This window comes from Pavona decussata, unplaced genomic scaffold, assembly GCF_977016875.1.
Source record: "Pavona decussata unplaced genomic scaffold, jaPavDecu1.1 SCAFFOLD_134, whole genome shotgun sequence".
NCBI lineage: Eukaryota > Metazoa > Cnidaria > Anthozoa > Scleractinia > Agariciidae > Pavona > Pavona decussata.
The window spans coordinates 643,657-660,167 of record NW_028145547.1 but is presented as its reverse complement, the minus strand read 5'-3'; the positions used below and the strand labels follow the sequence as shown (position 1 = coordinate 660,167).

Genomic DNA, 16,511 nt, shown 5'->3' with positions numbered 1-16,511 from the left:
ACCAATATGGTTCCTGGATAGTTCGCCATTTTTATAAAAGTTGAGCGAGTTGAAATAATCGCGAAGTAGCACAAATGAAATTAAGATATATCTTCAGGTGACGTTTTCGTTGCCGTACGTTGCCATCGTCGTTGTTTAAGCTCCCTATAACAGAGGCTGTCAACTCTAACAAACACTAGCTCATAAATGTAGTAACAAATCCCAGTGGAACACCTTCGTGACATCAGTTCTATATGATGCTCCCGAAAACATTCTATTTTTAAGTTTACGTGTGAATGGGCGGCGGTTTAAAGGTTTTAATATGACAAGCGAGAGCCCTGAAGAAGACTAGAACTGACGTGTCATAACATGAAAACTGGAGGGTAAAATTATTCCCGGAATTACTCTAACGATCACGTAACAAGTCTCGTCGGAGGAAATATAAGTGATCTTATTAAATTTGGATTTTGCGTTTGAAGTGCAGCTCTTATGTGAAGGACACGTCCTCATAGTGTAAACAGTTTCTGCGAAAACAAATATCTTATCCAGCCGGAGTGTCACACTAGTAAAACAAGGTTTCTATCGTATAAATGCATGCACTGTGGTCAAGCTCATACTTTTAGCGAATCCACAAGTTCAGGGAATAAGAAGTAGTAGCAGAGGAGTGACCATCATCCCCAAAATCCAATTCTCCACTACCAGAATATTCTTCAAACCCTCCATAGTCATTCTCGGTGATCCCAATACCATGATCTGCTCTGTGACAGGCCCTTCCTCCTCCCCCAAACATCATCACTGAACCGTCACCATTCCAATGACACCAGAATCCAATGCGGCTGCTTCCCTGAATGTTGCCATTACAGTGGGCTTGGCTGAAGCCTGAAGTGGGACTATACCATCCTCCAAAGTACACCGGACAATGTCCAAGGCATTTATTACTTGACCAAGCGTTACGGTAAGAAAACTTACCATAACTGGATAAGTATGTCCTTAGAGTTTTTGAACCTAGACAGTCAGTGTAGGTACGAAGCAAGGCGGAGTGTGAACTATCGTCGCTTCGTGTGATCTTAATGTCACTTCCCCTGACTTTCCAAAACGCTTGTGATATCATATCATAGTTACTCGAGGTGCTTGTAGGCGATCCCCGCGAGGACTGGGTGTCGTACCACCAGTAAGCATCGTCTCTCATCCAATTTTTTCCATCATTATTTGAGAACCGAGCAACAAGTGTCCAACCGCCTCCGTTTGCTGACATCTCACAATAAACCTAGAAAAACACAGTGAGAGCTAATGTAAGGTTAAGACATGCTTTTTCAAACATGATCTCGTTACAAAAAAAACAAAATCTTTTTATATACATTATGTAAGGCAGATAAAGCAGGGCAAACTATAAGCGTATTTACTTTTTAACAGTAAATTTTATATGAATTAATTCTAAAGGTAGATTTCTGGTAACGAAGGAGTAAAATTTGCGACTCTTCTGCTACAACTGAACGACGATCGTCGTGTGTCGTTACAATGCTTTTCAGGAAACATTTCACGGTACGACAGCAGTTGGTTTACGCAAGAGGACTTCATCCAATAACGCTGTTACCAAGCAATTAGAATGAAAACATACTGTTTGTAGCCGAAAACCCTTCAAAAGTGACTTTATTGACGGCAGAAAAGCGCCTGAAAAAGCTCTATCCTGCCCAACTAGCTGATAGATGTGAATGGTACAAATTAATATTGCGACGCAGACACTTTTGTTTTATAAGAACCTTTCTTTTATAAGAACGTTGAGGTTTAGATGTACTAAAATGTAAGAAAATTAGCCAGGTTGAGTGTCCGTTGAGAGCATTTTTATTTTGACCAAATCGTTTTAAATGAACAGTATCAATACGGGTTAAATAATACATGGAACACTTCAGTCTATACAGTCCAATTAACCCAAATGATAAAGGGGCACATTTAACAATGGTTTCCTTATTGCATGCCTGGTACATAGTTGAACATCTTTATTTTTTTTATCATTTAGGAATATCAAAAAGTAACAGGTAACTTAAGAACATCTTAACATCTTTTCAGGCTCAAATTGCCAAAAAAAAAAAAAAGAAAGAAAGACGAAGAAGAACGTTCAACCTCGTCCCCAACAAAGGAAGACATTCCTTTTTAAAAAGAATGTATAGTAATTAATAGTGACACAAATGACGGATCAAAGAACTAACTCTACTGTGTATGTTATCATAGCTGGCAGTTCGAAAGCTGCAACTTCAAATTTACCAGTTCGTGTCGTGCGGTTCCTAGATTGGTGATGTTCGTCTAGGTTAAACACTTGCATAAGGGGGCCTATTAGCCAGCCTTATTTCCTCTATCTCTTGTTCGAGGTATTTAGGTTGTACAAATGTTTTGTAATAATTGTACTTCACTGATTGAATCAGTCAAACGAGTAGTTCCCTATTCAGTCGTCCATTACTAGTATCCGCTTGTGTGTACTAGCAGATTCGCATAACAAATTACCAGTTTTTTTTTTCCACCAAGTCACCTGCTCGAGCTATGTCACATCTCTCATCTTCTCCTGCTTGCTCTTTTGACAGTCATGTGTTTGGTTTCCTCCTTTCCTTGTTATCAATGTTGTCTTTTGGTTACAATTTTTGTTCTTAGTCAGGTCGAGCGTTATTACAGATGCTGTGATCTTAAGCTACCGGTAATTTGATATTCAAGTGCCAACCTCGCTTAGCTTCGCTTGTCATAAATCTAAACAACCGATACAACGTGAGCAAAGGCTCACTCGGAAATAAAAAATGTCGATCGTCAGTTGTTTCTTCTATTAAGGCAACAACGGAAAAGGATTACTAGTTCAAGAAAAAAAAAAGATTAAAAGAAGAAAGTATCCGATCCGTGCTTTGAACCCGAGCTACAATCTAAGATCGGCGAGTTACAAATTAATCCGCCATCGCGTGTCATAATTCGTTCGACCACCCGCCTCCTTTCCCCCGGTTGGAGTTAAATTATTCTAATTTGGCAGAATTACTTAAGACTCTCACTTAAAGATAAACCCACTCCCGACAAAGGAAAAGTTTGCCAAAACATATCTTTTTTTTTTCGCGTAAGAAGTTACAGGAATCAACATGAGAAGTGTCCCTGATGTCTTGTTGTTCTGTAGTTTTCCTTACTCTCTGTATGACAGCTGACTGGAATAATTACATTAATTAATTCAGGAAATTTTGGGATGCATGCAGTGCATTGACCATTAAAACCTGTCTAATAATAAACGCAGCGCCGGGTTGTATTTTGTCGCAGGTTTCATGGGACAACAATTCAAATTCTCGAAATGAATGTTCAGTAATACGCGCTAACAACCAAATGGTTCTGAGAATTTCTTTTTGGTATGCGAATGCTTTCAAGCATCAGACATTATACTTGAATCGTCACTAATAATAGCTAATTTAAAATAGCAGAGGTTTTAAAATATAAATGGATGCCCTTGATAATCCTGAACCCATGAATAACTAGATCGTGGTTATTTTAGTACTTGATCAACATTAACATTGAAAACGTACATTAAAGAAACAGAGAAAATGTCATAAGAACTAACCTGGAACGAATCACCGTTAATTTTCAAAGAGTACGTTCCACTTGAGGTGTATCCGGCTTGTAGAAGATTTTTACACGATACTCTTGCGATGCCTTTAACAAGAAATAAAAAAAAGGCTTAGATCCGGCAAAGATATAGAAATAATCAGCTTAAAATACAGGAAACAAGAGAGGATTAATTTCCAGATTAATACTTCATTCACACATTTTTAAGTCAACATTTGAAAATCAGCGCCAAGATGAAAGCCTGAACCAAGGTCCAAACTGATGATAATTTGTTACTCAATTTCGGCGCCTTCTAATTCTACAAACCTCAGTTGTCAAAAATCCGTACATTCGCATATTCGTCCCCAACTATCCGCTCGAAGTTATGGGAGTTAACTAGTACCATGCCTGTCACCGGCGTTTTTAAGCTTTGCGATGATTGCTATGTTTCACCGAACAGGTTTTAAAGGACCTTTTCACCTGTGTCTCGTGTTCCTCTAAGGTCTTCTAATCTAAAAGTTTAAAAAGGCTCAACGGAATAGAAAGAAATCCAAGATTAATGTTCCTGTTTTGTTTAATTGTGCTGTGCTAGTTTCTCTGTAATGGCTTCAGCAAAAACTATGTGTATTCGGCTACAGAAGGCCAAGATAGAGATGGATCTCAGAAACTTGAAAAAGATTGGCCTAGCTTTTCCAGGTTCTTTTCTTGTGTATAAAAAGTGGTTCCGTTTTTTTCATAATGTGAAAAACGCACTTGTTGCCTGTCCTCTTGGTGCTCCAGAAGCATTTTGTGTACGCTTGTAAAGGTAGTTAGTTTTAATATCAGAACAGGTTTTTTTTTTCTTTTTTCCTTTTTCTTTTTCTTTTTTTTATTTTTTTATCCAGACTGGATAAATCAAAAGGGATTCTCACTCAGTCTCCAAATCTGAGACAACAACGAAGTAGTCATCTGATCATGAAGGCAACCTTTGGATATCTTTGCAAGTCTGTCATCATGCAATTGTGACGTCATAGTGGTTACCATGGTTACATCCTATCTCCACAAAGAGAACCTCTAAATTTCAATTGAAGATAGTTGATGACCTACCGCTTTGTTTACTTTTTGTTTGTTTGTTTGTCTTTTTTTCTTTTCCAAAGCTTGCTATATTTTCTAACTTTTAACTTCTCTGGCAGTATGAGAAAAAATTTTCTAGTAGAATCGAACTCTCCCTAAATCAAAAGCATGCTTCTGTATTTTCAGTGGCATACGAAATGTTTCGTGCATGAAAATGAAAATCAACGCAGGTCACCGCGCAAAATTGTGACCTGAAAACAAGTGTTTCCTGTAGGTTTTATTTTTGGTTTGCACGATTTTATCCCCCGCATCACTTTCAGTATTTTCCGCGCGAATCTGGATTCGTTCAGCTGACGCTGGCTTCGAATTCTCAGCTACGAATTGTGTAGGCGACGCCCGCACGTGCATCTAAGAGTCCTTTCCAGACTCCTTAAAAATTTCATGTCAACAGAAATAAAAACACCACACGGTGCTTCTTATTTATGGCAGCTATGCTACAATGTACCTTCACATCGCTGCCCAGCATAAATGCCTGGACAAACACAAGTAAAATTGTACACCCCATCTACACAGGTTCCTCCATTCAGACACGGATTTGATTGGCATTCATCCGTATCTGTAAAACGAAAATAAGGAATGGCATGTGACGTTACTGTAAAATGTATATAACCGATTTATTAACGGAGAAACAACAAACATTTAATAACCGATTTATTATTATTATTATTATTATTATTATTATTATTATTATTATTATTATTATTATTATTATTATTATGATCATCATCATCCTTATAAGTAAAGGTTTGCTTATACATAGACAAGTAAAGATAAACGATAAAAAGGAACAACGTTTCGGGGTCGTCATGACGCCATTATCAAGTTCGAATTATTTCTATCACTTCGAACTTGATAATGGCGTCATGACGACCCCGAAACGTTGTTCCTTTTTATCGTTTATCTTTACTTGTCTATTATCATCATCATCATTATTATTATTATTATTATTATTATTTTTTTTTTTTTTTTTTTTTTTTTAATATTATTTTTATTATTATTATTACTATTATTACTATTATTATTATTATTATTATTATTATTATTATTATTATTATTATTATTATTATTTGGAATGCTTGATTAATCTTCACGTTGTTATCGTTTAAAAAATCAAAAAGGTTCTTGATCAGTTCAGTTTTCTTCCCTTCGTTTGCTGAAGCGAAGTTTCACGTTTTTATGCATTTGAAATTCGAGGAGGGAAAAGTTGATACGGAAAAGTTTTTAAGATTTTCATTCGAATTAAAACAACATGAAGATTTTATCAAGCAAATAGTATAACTTTTGACATATACACTTCAAAGTTGCTTTAAGAGAGGTTTTTACGTAGTTCATGCGCATTTCTCGAGCCGTTACACGCTTAGTATTTCCAAATCATAATCAGATCACTGTAATTTTACAGGAAATATCGCTTGTGGTTTCCATAGGCAATTTGAAATAATTGCGCTTAAAATTGTCATAAAAATAGTCTCTAAAAACGCATATCTCTAGACAATAGTTCGCTTCTGACGAAATTTAGAAGGGGTAGCATCCCCCTCCCCCCTTTACACCCGAGGGTTAAATCGCCTCCAAAATCGCCATTCAAATTGAAAATCATTTGTCAAAGGTTCTTGACGGATGATGGAACTGAACATTCCCAAGTATATTTCCTGTACTTAAAAGCATTTTGTTATACATACGTTGGCACTGTTTGCCAAAATACGGTGAAGGGCATGCACATGTGTAGTTATTGTTTCCGTCGGTACAAGTGCCTCCATTCAAACAGGGATTGCTGGAACATTCGTCAAACTCTTAAAGGCAAGAAATACGTCAAAACATCAACTAATAATGAACATTAACAGTTTTATCCCCATAACACAAAAATATCGCACGGATAAACTTTCTCCGATTCCATAAGGTGTGGTTGGATATCCTATTGACGGCACAATTAAATGTCTCCCGGAGAGAGGGAAGGGGCGCTCTACAAGTACCTGCGCTTTATTTTAACGTTCATAACGCCTTTAATTTTAAGGTAACCACTACCAAACTTTGTTGCTTTTCCTCCAAATCTATGTGGCAAGAATATGGTATAATGACTTGATAGTTCCATTGAGAAACCTTGCTGGTGGATGTGTGGAGAAAAGGACGCAATATTTACATCAAATGCGGTCAGCATCCCATTTTGCGGACCTCAAGAGAGAGAGAGAGAGAGAGAGAGAGAGAGAGAGAGAGAGAGAGAGAGAGAGAGAGAGAGAGAGAGAGAGAGAGAGAGAGAGAGAGAGAGAGAGGGAGAGAGAGAGAGAGAGAGAGAGAATAAAAAATAACAACTAGTCTAATCAGTTTATTAGAAAGTCTGTCCCCATCCTCCTCCCCCTCCCTTCCCTATCCGTCTCCCCCGATTCAATAATAGTATCTCTTGTTTCTTTTACAGTCTCTTTTAGAGAATATATATTTCTCTCAGTATAGTGGAAAATAATGTATTTAGTAGGACAGAAATAAAATTGTGACTACCTTTCTTGCATGTGTACTGATGACAGGCAGAGCAATCCACGTCATTCCACATGTACCCATGTCCTGCTCCCAGGGTGTGGACGCAGTCCTCCCCTCTAAAGTCGTTTGGCTGGGTTTGAGCCCAGTAGCGAAATTTATCAGGACATCCATCCACCCAGCTGAATAATCCTTCTGTGGCAATATCATTTAAACCGATCCACGCCTTGTCACCGTTGTGCCTATGCTGGATATATACATTTTCTTCCTGGCTTTCAATAGCAGCTAGATTAGCGCCCATGGCTCTGCAGGTTATGCTTGCGTTGGACCAAGTCTCGCATGTTTCGCTGGTGAAGTAACAGGAGCCATTGTAGAAACTCCAACCGGGTTCACAGACATCTTTGAAAAATAAAATAATAAATTAAACTACGAAGCTGTTGTCGTTACCGTTATGTTAAAGAACAGACCAATGCTTCAAAAAGGTACCTGACAAAAGAGGGAAAAAAAAAAGGCTGACATTTTTTAAGGTTTTTGAACCAACTAATAATTTGGCTTGCCTCCCAAGCAGTAGCTTTTTCGTGGGAGACTAAAATTTGTCCCGGCTGAAATAAAATTTCCTGTTTTCAAAAGAAAACGTTTGCAAGAGAAGAAAAGTTAGACTTGGGCGAATTTTTTTTTATAAAGAAGCAACATTCTCTTGACAATCGATTTGTAGCCAGATCAAGAATTTTAGTGCTATTTATAATTAGCTATAGCTCAGAACCTACCTGGCAAAACTGCGTAAGAGACTGACAGAGGGTCGTGTTGTTGCACAAACAATTCCTTCACACAAGCTCTAAAGCCCGTCTTGTTTATATACTACAAAGGTAAGGTACGAAAAATACTTTTTTTAGAAATTAGTAACATGTAACCGTAAAGACAACTTAAGAGTAAGTCTATTCCTGAAGTTCCCATCAAGGCGTACTGATGAGCTCCCGTTGGCATAAAATCACTAAAGGATAACTATACTTCCCTATATTGAAAGCCAGTTTATCGCAAGGTCTTTCTCACCTCTATAATACCCTCACCCGTTCAAAAGGAGACAGCAAGCTAGGACCGATTCTCGCCTAACGAGATCTTACTGATCACTCTACACTGTATGCCCACATCTCTTACGGTGCGTTGCAAAACACAAGTTAAGCTAAGATTGACTTACAAATGCTGTTATTATCTTACCTCAGCCCAAGCTGAAATGGAGTTGTACAAAGGATTAAGGTTTCCGCCACTTGTTGAATGGTTTGCCGACACCAAGACTTCCGGAGAGTCATTGTAATGCTTCTTAAACACGACATCCTAAAGGGAAAAAATCTCAACTCTTTGTGAATGATGATAAAACCAACGTTTTGTAAGTTTAGAATATTTTCAAACAAAGATGAAATAAACAATTGAAAAAATCATCCAAGCAATCATGAATCAGAGGGTGAAACAACAGAGAGAAGGAAAGAAGAAATAAAAGAACAGGAAAGAAATATATAGGAGAGACAAAATAGGGAAAGGAGAAATGAATGGTTAATTAAATTAAAAGTTGAGAATGAATGAGTGGGAAGGAGTGCATCTGATAGAAAGTGAGTAGGAGAGCGAATGAAAAAGGAACGAAAAAGCGAGTTTGAGCATAGGTAAGTTTGTTTGTATGAGTGGGTTAGGGTGCATGCGCAAATGAAGGCACTACTGCAAGTGTAAATGTATAAGTGCATTTTTTCGGGATTAAACGTGCAGATGGTCATCTATAAAAGGAGTCGTAACCGTCCAAAGACCGTAAGACGTTGTAGCCGTGAGTGTAATAATAGACTGCCTACCTCACAAAAAGCATAGTTGAAATCTCGGGATGGCTTGTTCGAATTAGAGAAGTATATAGCTCCATGCTCTCTAAACAGAGGTCGATGAAGCTCTTCAAACGCTATCCAATTCTGCAAAGAAGCCATTGTTTGTTATTACGTTGTTACTTGTCAACCGTCCAAGAGGTTAATGTTTAAGACTGAAGTAATAGCTATGGTGATCTTCCTATAAGAATACCCACTGCAAGACTGTATAAATCGAAAGCATCGTATTTCGATTTGTGATAAAATGAAATATACGAATCGAAAACAATAAGAGCATGCTTCAAGAAAAACTCCAAGAACAATTGTTTTCCTTTCATCCAGTCTTTTTCCGTACCGTCCAACAAAGAGGTATAAATTGGATGCAGTTTTTCATACAACGGGCCCTCGGTTGAGGTTTGGTGCGAAGTTTGAACTTGAGGAAATCATAAGGAAAGTAACAACTAAGACCACTTACAACGTAAATACTTTGGTGAACTCCATCAAAGTTCTGTAATTCTCTGACACAGATCTTAAAAGAATTTTTCGTGATATCTTCTAACCACACAGAAGATGCATCGTGCTTTACACCACGCCTTTCATGCTCCGCTGACACTAGAACTGTGGGCGTCGACTTAAACTTACTCTGTAATCAAGGACAACAAAAAATGAATAAATTTTTAACGGCAATATGAGTGTTTATGTGCAAATAAAAGCGTTAAATAAAAAATTCTTCTGCCTTAACTTAACTCGAATCTTGAAATTCTCTGACTTCTGGCTAAAAATATGAATTGATTCACTGTACTTTTTCCCATTATCTATAGTTTAAAATACCTTCCAGTACACTGACTAACCTAGTGCAAGGGTTTGGGTCGCTACAACAGAACAGATCAAAATTTAAAACTCAGTTTAGTTTAAAAAAAAAAACCAATACAAATTTGCTTCTTACAGAGGGAAGTGACACGGTACGACAACTCGTTCCAGTCCACCAAGTCGGCATGTCCATTTCACCAGACACTCCCCCGTCAGGGGCCCCCTGGTAGGCAAGCCAGTCAACAGTTGCAAACGTTTCACCATTTCTTTTCTCGTTTCTCCCGGCCTGTGTAACGCAAACTGTAAAATTGTTCTCCATGATTTCTTCAACCCAAGCAACAACTGCTTCATGGACATATGAGGGATCTGAGAAGTTCACGTGATTGACGGAAACCTGTATGTGAACCGGTTTGTCAGGATAAAAGACGTAAGGAGCCAGTGGAACTTGTTCACAAACTGCTTCAGCCCAAACTGGATTGTGGTGGAGGCGATGGCGACCCTTTTGAGAAGGGAATCCTGGAAAAAAAAGTTAACAACACTAAGTCAATTCAATCCTATAATGGGACTACTGTTATCAGACGCGAACACTGTAGATGGTGTGTTGTGGTGTTAATGCGATGTTGTTGGAATCTCGTGTAACTGTCAGTAGTTACTTTACGCTTGTTTAAAACTTATCTACAGCTGTTGAAAAGAAGTAAAATCAGTGATGTTACCTGTACAGTCACCCGGATGATAAACAGTAAAGTTTGCTCTCAGATGGCACATTTCTCGCAGGAACACACACACGTTGTCATATGTGGTACCGTTAGAGGAACACACAGGCTCTTCATACGACGGACAATTATCCACGCATATGCATCGCGCGTCCCTTGGACCAAATGCCTTACAAACGGCAAAGTACTTACAGGAAACATTGATGCACGGATCAACATCTGTAACATAAAATGCAAAGTATTTTATGTTTTGTTTTTCTCAAAATAAGTACTCTAACTTTAGAGGTTTTTAAGGAATAAGAAAATGAAAGAAACAAGTATATAGTGCATTTTTAAATCGCTGTTATGTAACGAGACTTTAGAATAGATTGCTGATTGTTTTCTTGGAAGCCAAGCAATAGACCATTTCCGAGTTGCTCTGAACCTCATTATGAAAGCGAGGCTAAGTGCAAAGTTTTTGTTATGAAAGTGAGTTTTCATTCATGTGCAAACAAAACTAATTTTCATATATATGAAAAGCTTTGCACTTAGCCTCGCTTTCATAATGAGGTTCAAAGCAACCCGGAAATGGTCATTGTGGCCCCACGGCTAAAGCCGGCATGGAAACAACTTTCAAATTTTATCCACCTCAACTCTTTCACCGAAAAATGAAGGAATATAATAAAAAAAAACTGCAGACGCTGTTTTCTGTTCTACAGCATTGTTATTATAAGCGCCGTTTAATTTATTCAGATTCTTTTGTTGAAAGTGGCTCAAAAATTTAGCGAACAGATTCAAATCCCCAGAATCTGACAGTTGAGCTGCTGTTGGCTTTCAGAAAATTCTAGCTATAGCTGACCTCATGTCACAAACGACATTTTTGTCCGTTCGTTAAGTTTCGTAACAGGACTGGACTAATAAAATTAGAATTTTTATAAGTAAGTAATTCCCAATATGTTATTTTCATTTTTACATGAAGTAATACATACATGTGCTATTTTCATTTATTGAAAGCGTTCTTATTTAGCTCGTGGTGACTTCAAAGAATATCAGAAAGTAAAACTGTCATATAATGTTACTTTTTTACCTCCAATAACTGCGTAATCAACTGTGACCGGATCATGTTGGCTCTCCATTCCTGCCAGGTCTTTTATGCAGACGCGGACATGAGAATTAGTTGTTTCCTGTGATAAGACCAGAAGTGAACTCAAAAAAGTAAAATGGCGATCAATGCACTAAGCAGTAACTTCCTGCAAGGTTTCAAGGTTGAGGACAATTGTTTTACATGAAACTTGGAATGTCTCGAGGAGAATAGCTTCTGTTTTTCATGAAACTAATGGAAGGTCTCGAGGTGAATAGCTAAGATGGAACACCGCCGGGTTTAACATGTAATTTAAAGGTTGTAAATTCATGTGACTGTGTGAAGGGTTTTATTTTTGTACTGAGTAGACCGAAAAATCTACTTGTCCGGGATGATTGTAACTTACCTCTATCCAGGTGTTAAGGACGTTGTTTTCCGGCTTAACAGAGTACACGTTCTTGCTATCGTATAGGTGATTGACTGTTACCATGACAACAGGAGGTGCATAAAATTTCTCAGTAAAATTAAGCACCTGTCACAAAGAAAAATGGAAGAGCGAAGCTGATTAAACTGAGATTTGCTTTACTTGTACAGGTCATGCTTTAGTTTTTTTTTGGAACGTTCATGGTATTTTTACAGTTTACAGTTCAGGCATTCTTATGTGTGAGATCATAACAAAAAATAAGCGCCCCATCCTGTTATCAACTCGCTCTTTTGATATCTCCAAATAACAACAGCGCCCGAGAGCTAAATCGAATCTCTATGCTGGGTAGTTGGTTGAGGGAGAAACTATTTCTTTATTCATTTCCTGCTCTGATTTGCTTTTTTATCTTTATCAAAAGTTCGTAAAAACAAATACAAAACAAGAACAAGTGATCATTACCTTGCAGAAGGCGAAGTTGTCCTGTTCCAGGGGAGCCCCACCATTTTCAAACTGGAGTTTTCCTTGGAAAGTCAACTGAGCAATTTTCTGTGAAAACGCCAACCAGTCCTGAAGGAGAAAATAAAAAATGTTCGCTTCGTTACAAGGTACTGATAATCTCTTGCTAAAGATAACAAACACGGAAAAAATCTATCTAAATCCTCCCTTTTGACCTTGCAGTTTAGTTTGAAGTAGCCTGCGTGTAAAACAAAAACGAAAAAAAAAAAGATGAAAGAACTAAGGAAAGCGAGGGAGAATTCTTTTCTATCAGGCTAATGGTACGTGAAATGGTCTTTCAACTCAACTTAATGACACCTCAATCATCGTCAGCAGTGGATCGACTCTAAATTTTGAACTTCGGCCACAGTACTAATAAGTACCTCCAGCAACAGCAGCAGCAATTCTTTTCAGATTCTTTTCAGTTCTGTGAATCAAATTTCTTATTAAAAAGGCAAGTTGGTTTCTATTCCTCTTGCGATTATCTTTCCTTCGCCGCAGTTTGCAGCTAAATTCATTGAAGATTTTATGCCGATTTAGATCTCCGTCACAGATCCGCAACTATCACTGTTTTGTATCCTTGGCTACAGTCCAATGTTTTCTATCTGTCATACGACTGTTTCGTGACTGAACAGAAACGGGTGTAAACTCAAGGGTATTTGAACAAAATCTCTACCGTTTTCCCTTTGAGGATATGATAAATTTAGCTCAAACACCGAAATAAAATTTGCGTAAATCTGGGAATATATAAGGGTGTACAAAGAGGTCACGTGTGGTTTGAGGTAGGCGTCACGTGCGCGTTAGCATAAATGAAAAACTTACCACTTGCAGATTCTGATGTTTTCCGTCAAATGTTTTCACTTCTCGAATACAGACTCGGAAATGATCTTCTCGTAATTCTTCTATCCACGTGTTCATGGCATCCTGTGGTCTGGTGCTGCCAGCGTGACGTACGGTGGCAAGTACTTTGGGGACAGAAGGAAATCGCTGTGAAGGAAGAAATAGAATTGTTTACATTTGGTAAGGGGTTACAGAGAGTATGGACTGTTTTATTTAAACCTTTCACCTTTTTAGGCAATAAAAAAGGATATCTTGTCACGAGAAGTGTATGATTCTTTTCATGTCGGACAAGAAATCACAACCCTTCCCGATTCCTTTCCTTTACCTCCCGACCCTCATATTCTAACAAAGAAGACGACTTCCATTGCTAATGTACAAAAATGTCGCTCCAGGAAATGAAATTGTATTTGCATCCTTTTCATGGATAATACATTAGAAATAATCTAACGAATAAGAAGAACTTGATTAGCTTTTCCAAAGACTTCTTTCAAAATCGTTCAGTTGTTTTGCTCCTCTCGTCTTCTCCACCCTTCCCCCCCCCCCCCCCCCGCTCCAACCCCGGCCCATCCCCAAATCCCCCCTCCCCCCCCCCCCCCCTTAACCTCCATAAAGCGACGTGCAAACCCTCATGGAAAGAAAAGATCATTTAAGATGAAAAAGACTTTTGGCTCAATAATAAGCTTAAGTTAAAACCTTTTATCAAGCCAGCTTATACCTAAACAATGATAATCCTCACTTTTCGGTATGCAAATAATGCATCACCCACGGCAAGAATAGACTACAGGTCAAGTATTGCTTGTCTGAGGACAAGGAGTAGAAGTCATCGAATATTAAATCAAGGGAAAATTATAGCTTTTTAGAAAATACGAGGACATTTTTTTGTGAACACGCGTTGTCTCAGTGTTTAAGACGTCTCGGTGTAGACCGGTTGTCTTTTCCATCGTTGTTATGATTTACACCACAAACTCATGACACGTACTCCACTTTCTCTCACACCAGCCAGGTTTAAATATAGATAAAAGCCGTTACCCCAGGGAGTGGGAAGTGGGGGCGGGGTGGCACTCGGATGTATTTATTAATGACGAGGAGGTGCGGGTGAGGTCAAATTACCCAATCAAATACAAATCTATTTGGTTAAACTGACCTGCCAGAAGGTAATCTCCAAAACGTCCATTGTTCACTGCATAAAAGCCTTTAAATAGTGGAACTACAAAATTCTCAACCTCCCAGAAAGGTTCCGAAAGACAATTTCAAACCCAAAAGAGCCACTACTTGCTTAATATTACAAAACTTAATCTCATGGCCAAAAAGATCTCATCAACTCCAATAATTAATGTACCTGCCTACCTCGCTCGGGGATACCCTGCAGTGGATTGACGTTCTCTCCAGAGGGGAGTAGTAATACTACTAATCACTTGGGGCCAGTTATTTAAACAGAGTCTAAGTTAGGCCGTGGCTTAAGACAACCAGTGGGCCTCCAAATCAGTTTATAAGTAGTTTATTATAAGTAGATAAATAGTTTTCTAGTCTGGGATGCAAGCCTAGATATGACTTTTGGCAACAATGAAAATGGCTTAAAACGTGGTTTTGTTAAACACCCTCTAAACTGTTTTTTCAATAGCTGACCCTTGGTTTTTAAGCTAGGGTCAACAGGCTTTGGCAGGTAGATGAGACGCTTTAATTACATGGTGAAGCAACGCGCTTTCCATCCTTGAGTGACAAAATATACTAACACGTAAACGGTGGATGGCACAGGCAAAAGCATGTAGACTGGATGATGTCATGGTTATAAGTAACACCAAATTCTTGGAAAGCCTCGTCAATATGCTAGTTCCTTTGTGTTTAACAAGTACTAGGTAACTGCAATTTTCTAAACTTATAAAATAGGAGCTTCTAAAACTTATGAAATAGGAGCTACATGTATTTACCTGTGCAAAGTCAACCCTTTCACACTGTGTTCCGCTGGTGAATGCATTGAAGGAGGCGGTGCCGTCAAGTGCTCCAGAAGGCGTGCCGCGAAACGCAACCCAGTTCACAACAACAGATCCATTTGAACCAATTCCTGATTCCAACACACAGACGCGGAAATTATTCTGCGTCACTTGGGCGGTCCACGCTACTGCTGAATCATGAACACTGGGCGGTTCATTTTCATGGCTGATGGATGCAAGAACACGAATATTGCCCGAGCTGGAAAATACCTGAGGGTATTGCACGGTTTTGCAATGAACCAAGTCAGGATATGACACGGAGAAGTTGACCTTTCCTTGCTGGAAGAGATTTTGCCCTGAGGGAAAATTGTATAAGAAACAGTCAAAAAGGAACAACTCAAAGGTGACGTTTAAGTTTCCAAGTAACTTATGGCTTTGCTTTATCCTGAGAACAATTTTCAGTGATTCCAGGTTGAAACCATGTATATATTGCGCTGCTAACTTTCCCGGTTTGTGGAAATTTCCGGGTGAGAGGCTATTGGAATACAAACTATTAAGCTGAAGTGTAGTCGATTTAGTGTAGTCAAAATATACTGCGTTTAACTTTTGGTAAAATTTCTCAACACGTAACTGAAGAGCTGCGGTTTTTATTATCATTTTTTCACAAATTTTAACTCCTTACAGCTAAATTCTTTCGAGTTTGTTATGAAGTGTGTGATTTGCTCTTATCTATCTTGCTTCGATTTTGAGCTATCTTAAAGTATTTAAACATTTTAAACGAAACAAAGTTCGGTTACTAACAAATTACTGCACCGGCCTTACCTTCAACCAAACAGGAAAGTGTGCACAAAATCAAAAGCGTAGCTAACAGCTGAAAATCTGTGGACAACCTCATTCTTGAAAGCGAACAATCGAACAGCTTTTTCAAGGTCTCCACCTGTCTTCCTCCGGTATCCTTGATACCACTGGCCGAAATTCACGTTGAATTCCCCTTATTAGCGGCCCATCCCTTAAACTGACCAAGGTTAATATTCTCATTTCTTCTTTCCGGGTGGAGGTTTGAGAGAATCTTAATTTTAATCAAGGCGGAAGTAACTAGGAAAAGAAGCGACAAATTTGACAATTCAGAGGGTCAGAAAGTGATCAAATTCGCACCAGTCCTGAGAACATAGCATTTGATCAATAACGTCACTTGGCCAAGTGACGTATTTAATTTATGAAAATTATGACTGGAAGTGGGTCAAAGCATGGAATAACCTTTAGTAGATAACTAGTTGAAAACTA

The 16,511-nt window shown here is 38.4% G+C and overlaps 1 protein-coding gene across 1 annotated transcript; it reads right to left on the bottom strand.

Annotated features, from left to right (window-relative positions):
- Positions 1-329: 329 nt before the first annotated feature.
- On the bottom strand, positions 330-16,511 carry LOC146467586 (uncharacterized). Its single transcript, XM_085125622.1, has 17 exons — positions 16,050-16,511; positions 15,225-15,583; positions 13,279-13,443; positions 12,421-12,528; positions 11,944-12,069; positions 11,544-11,640; positions 10,478-10,696; positions 9,901-10,280; positions 9,430-9,597; positions 8,952-9,062; positions 8,332-8,448; positions 7,884-7,974; positions 7,141-7,515; positions 6,330-6,440; positions 5,099-5,209; positions 3,557-3,648; positions 330-1,246 (listed from the first exon to the last, which is right to left on the bottom strand). Exons 1-17 carry the CDS (start codon positions 16,120-16,122, stop codon positions 599-601), a joined length of 3,351 nt encoding a protein of 1,116 aa, XP_084981748.1. The 5' UTR covers positions 16,123-16,511; the 3' UTR covers positions 330-598.

Coding starts and splice junctions, on each gene's coding strand:
- LOC146467586 (XM_085125622.1), bottom strand. CDS start 16,122: ATGAGGTTGTCCACAGATTTTCAGCTGTTAGCTACGCTTTTGATTTTG. Junction 10,281..10,477: donor TCATCCGGGTGACTGTACAG/GTAACATCACTG, acceptor TTTTTTTTCCAG/GATTCCCTTCTCAAAAGGGT. Junction 7,516..7,883: donor CTCTTACGCAGTTTTGCCAG/GTAGGTTCTGAG, acceptor TATTTTTCAAAG/ATGTCTGTGAACCCGGTTGG.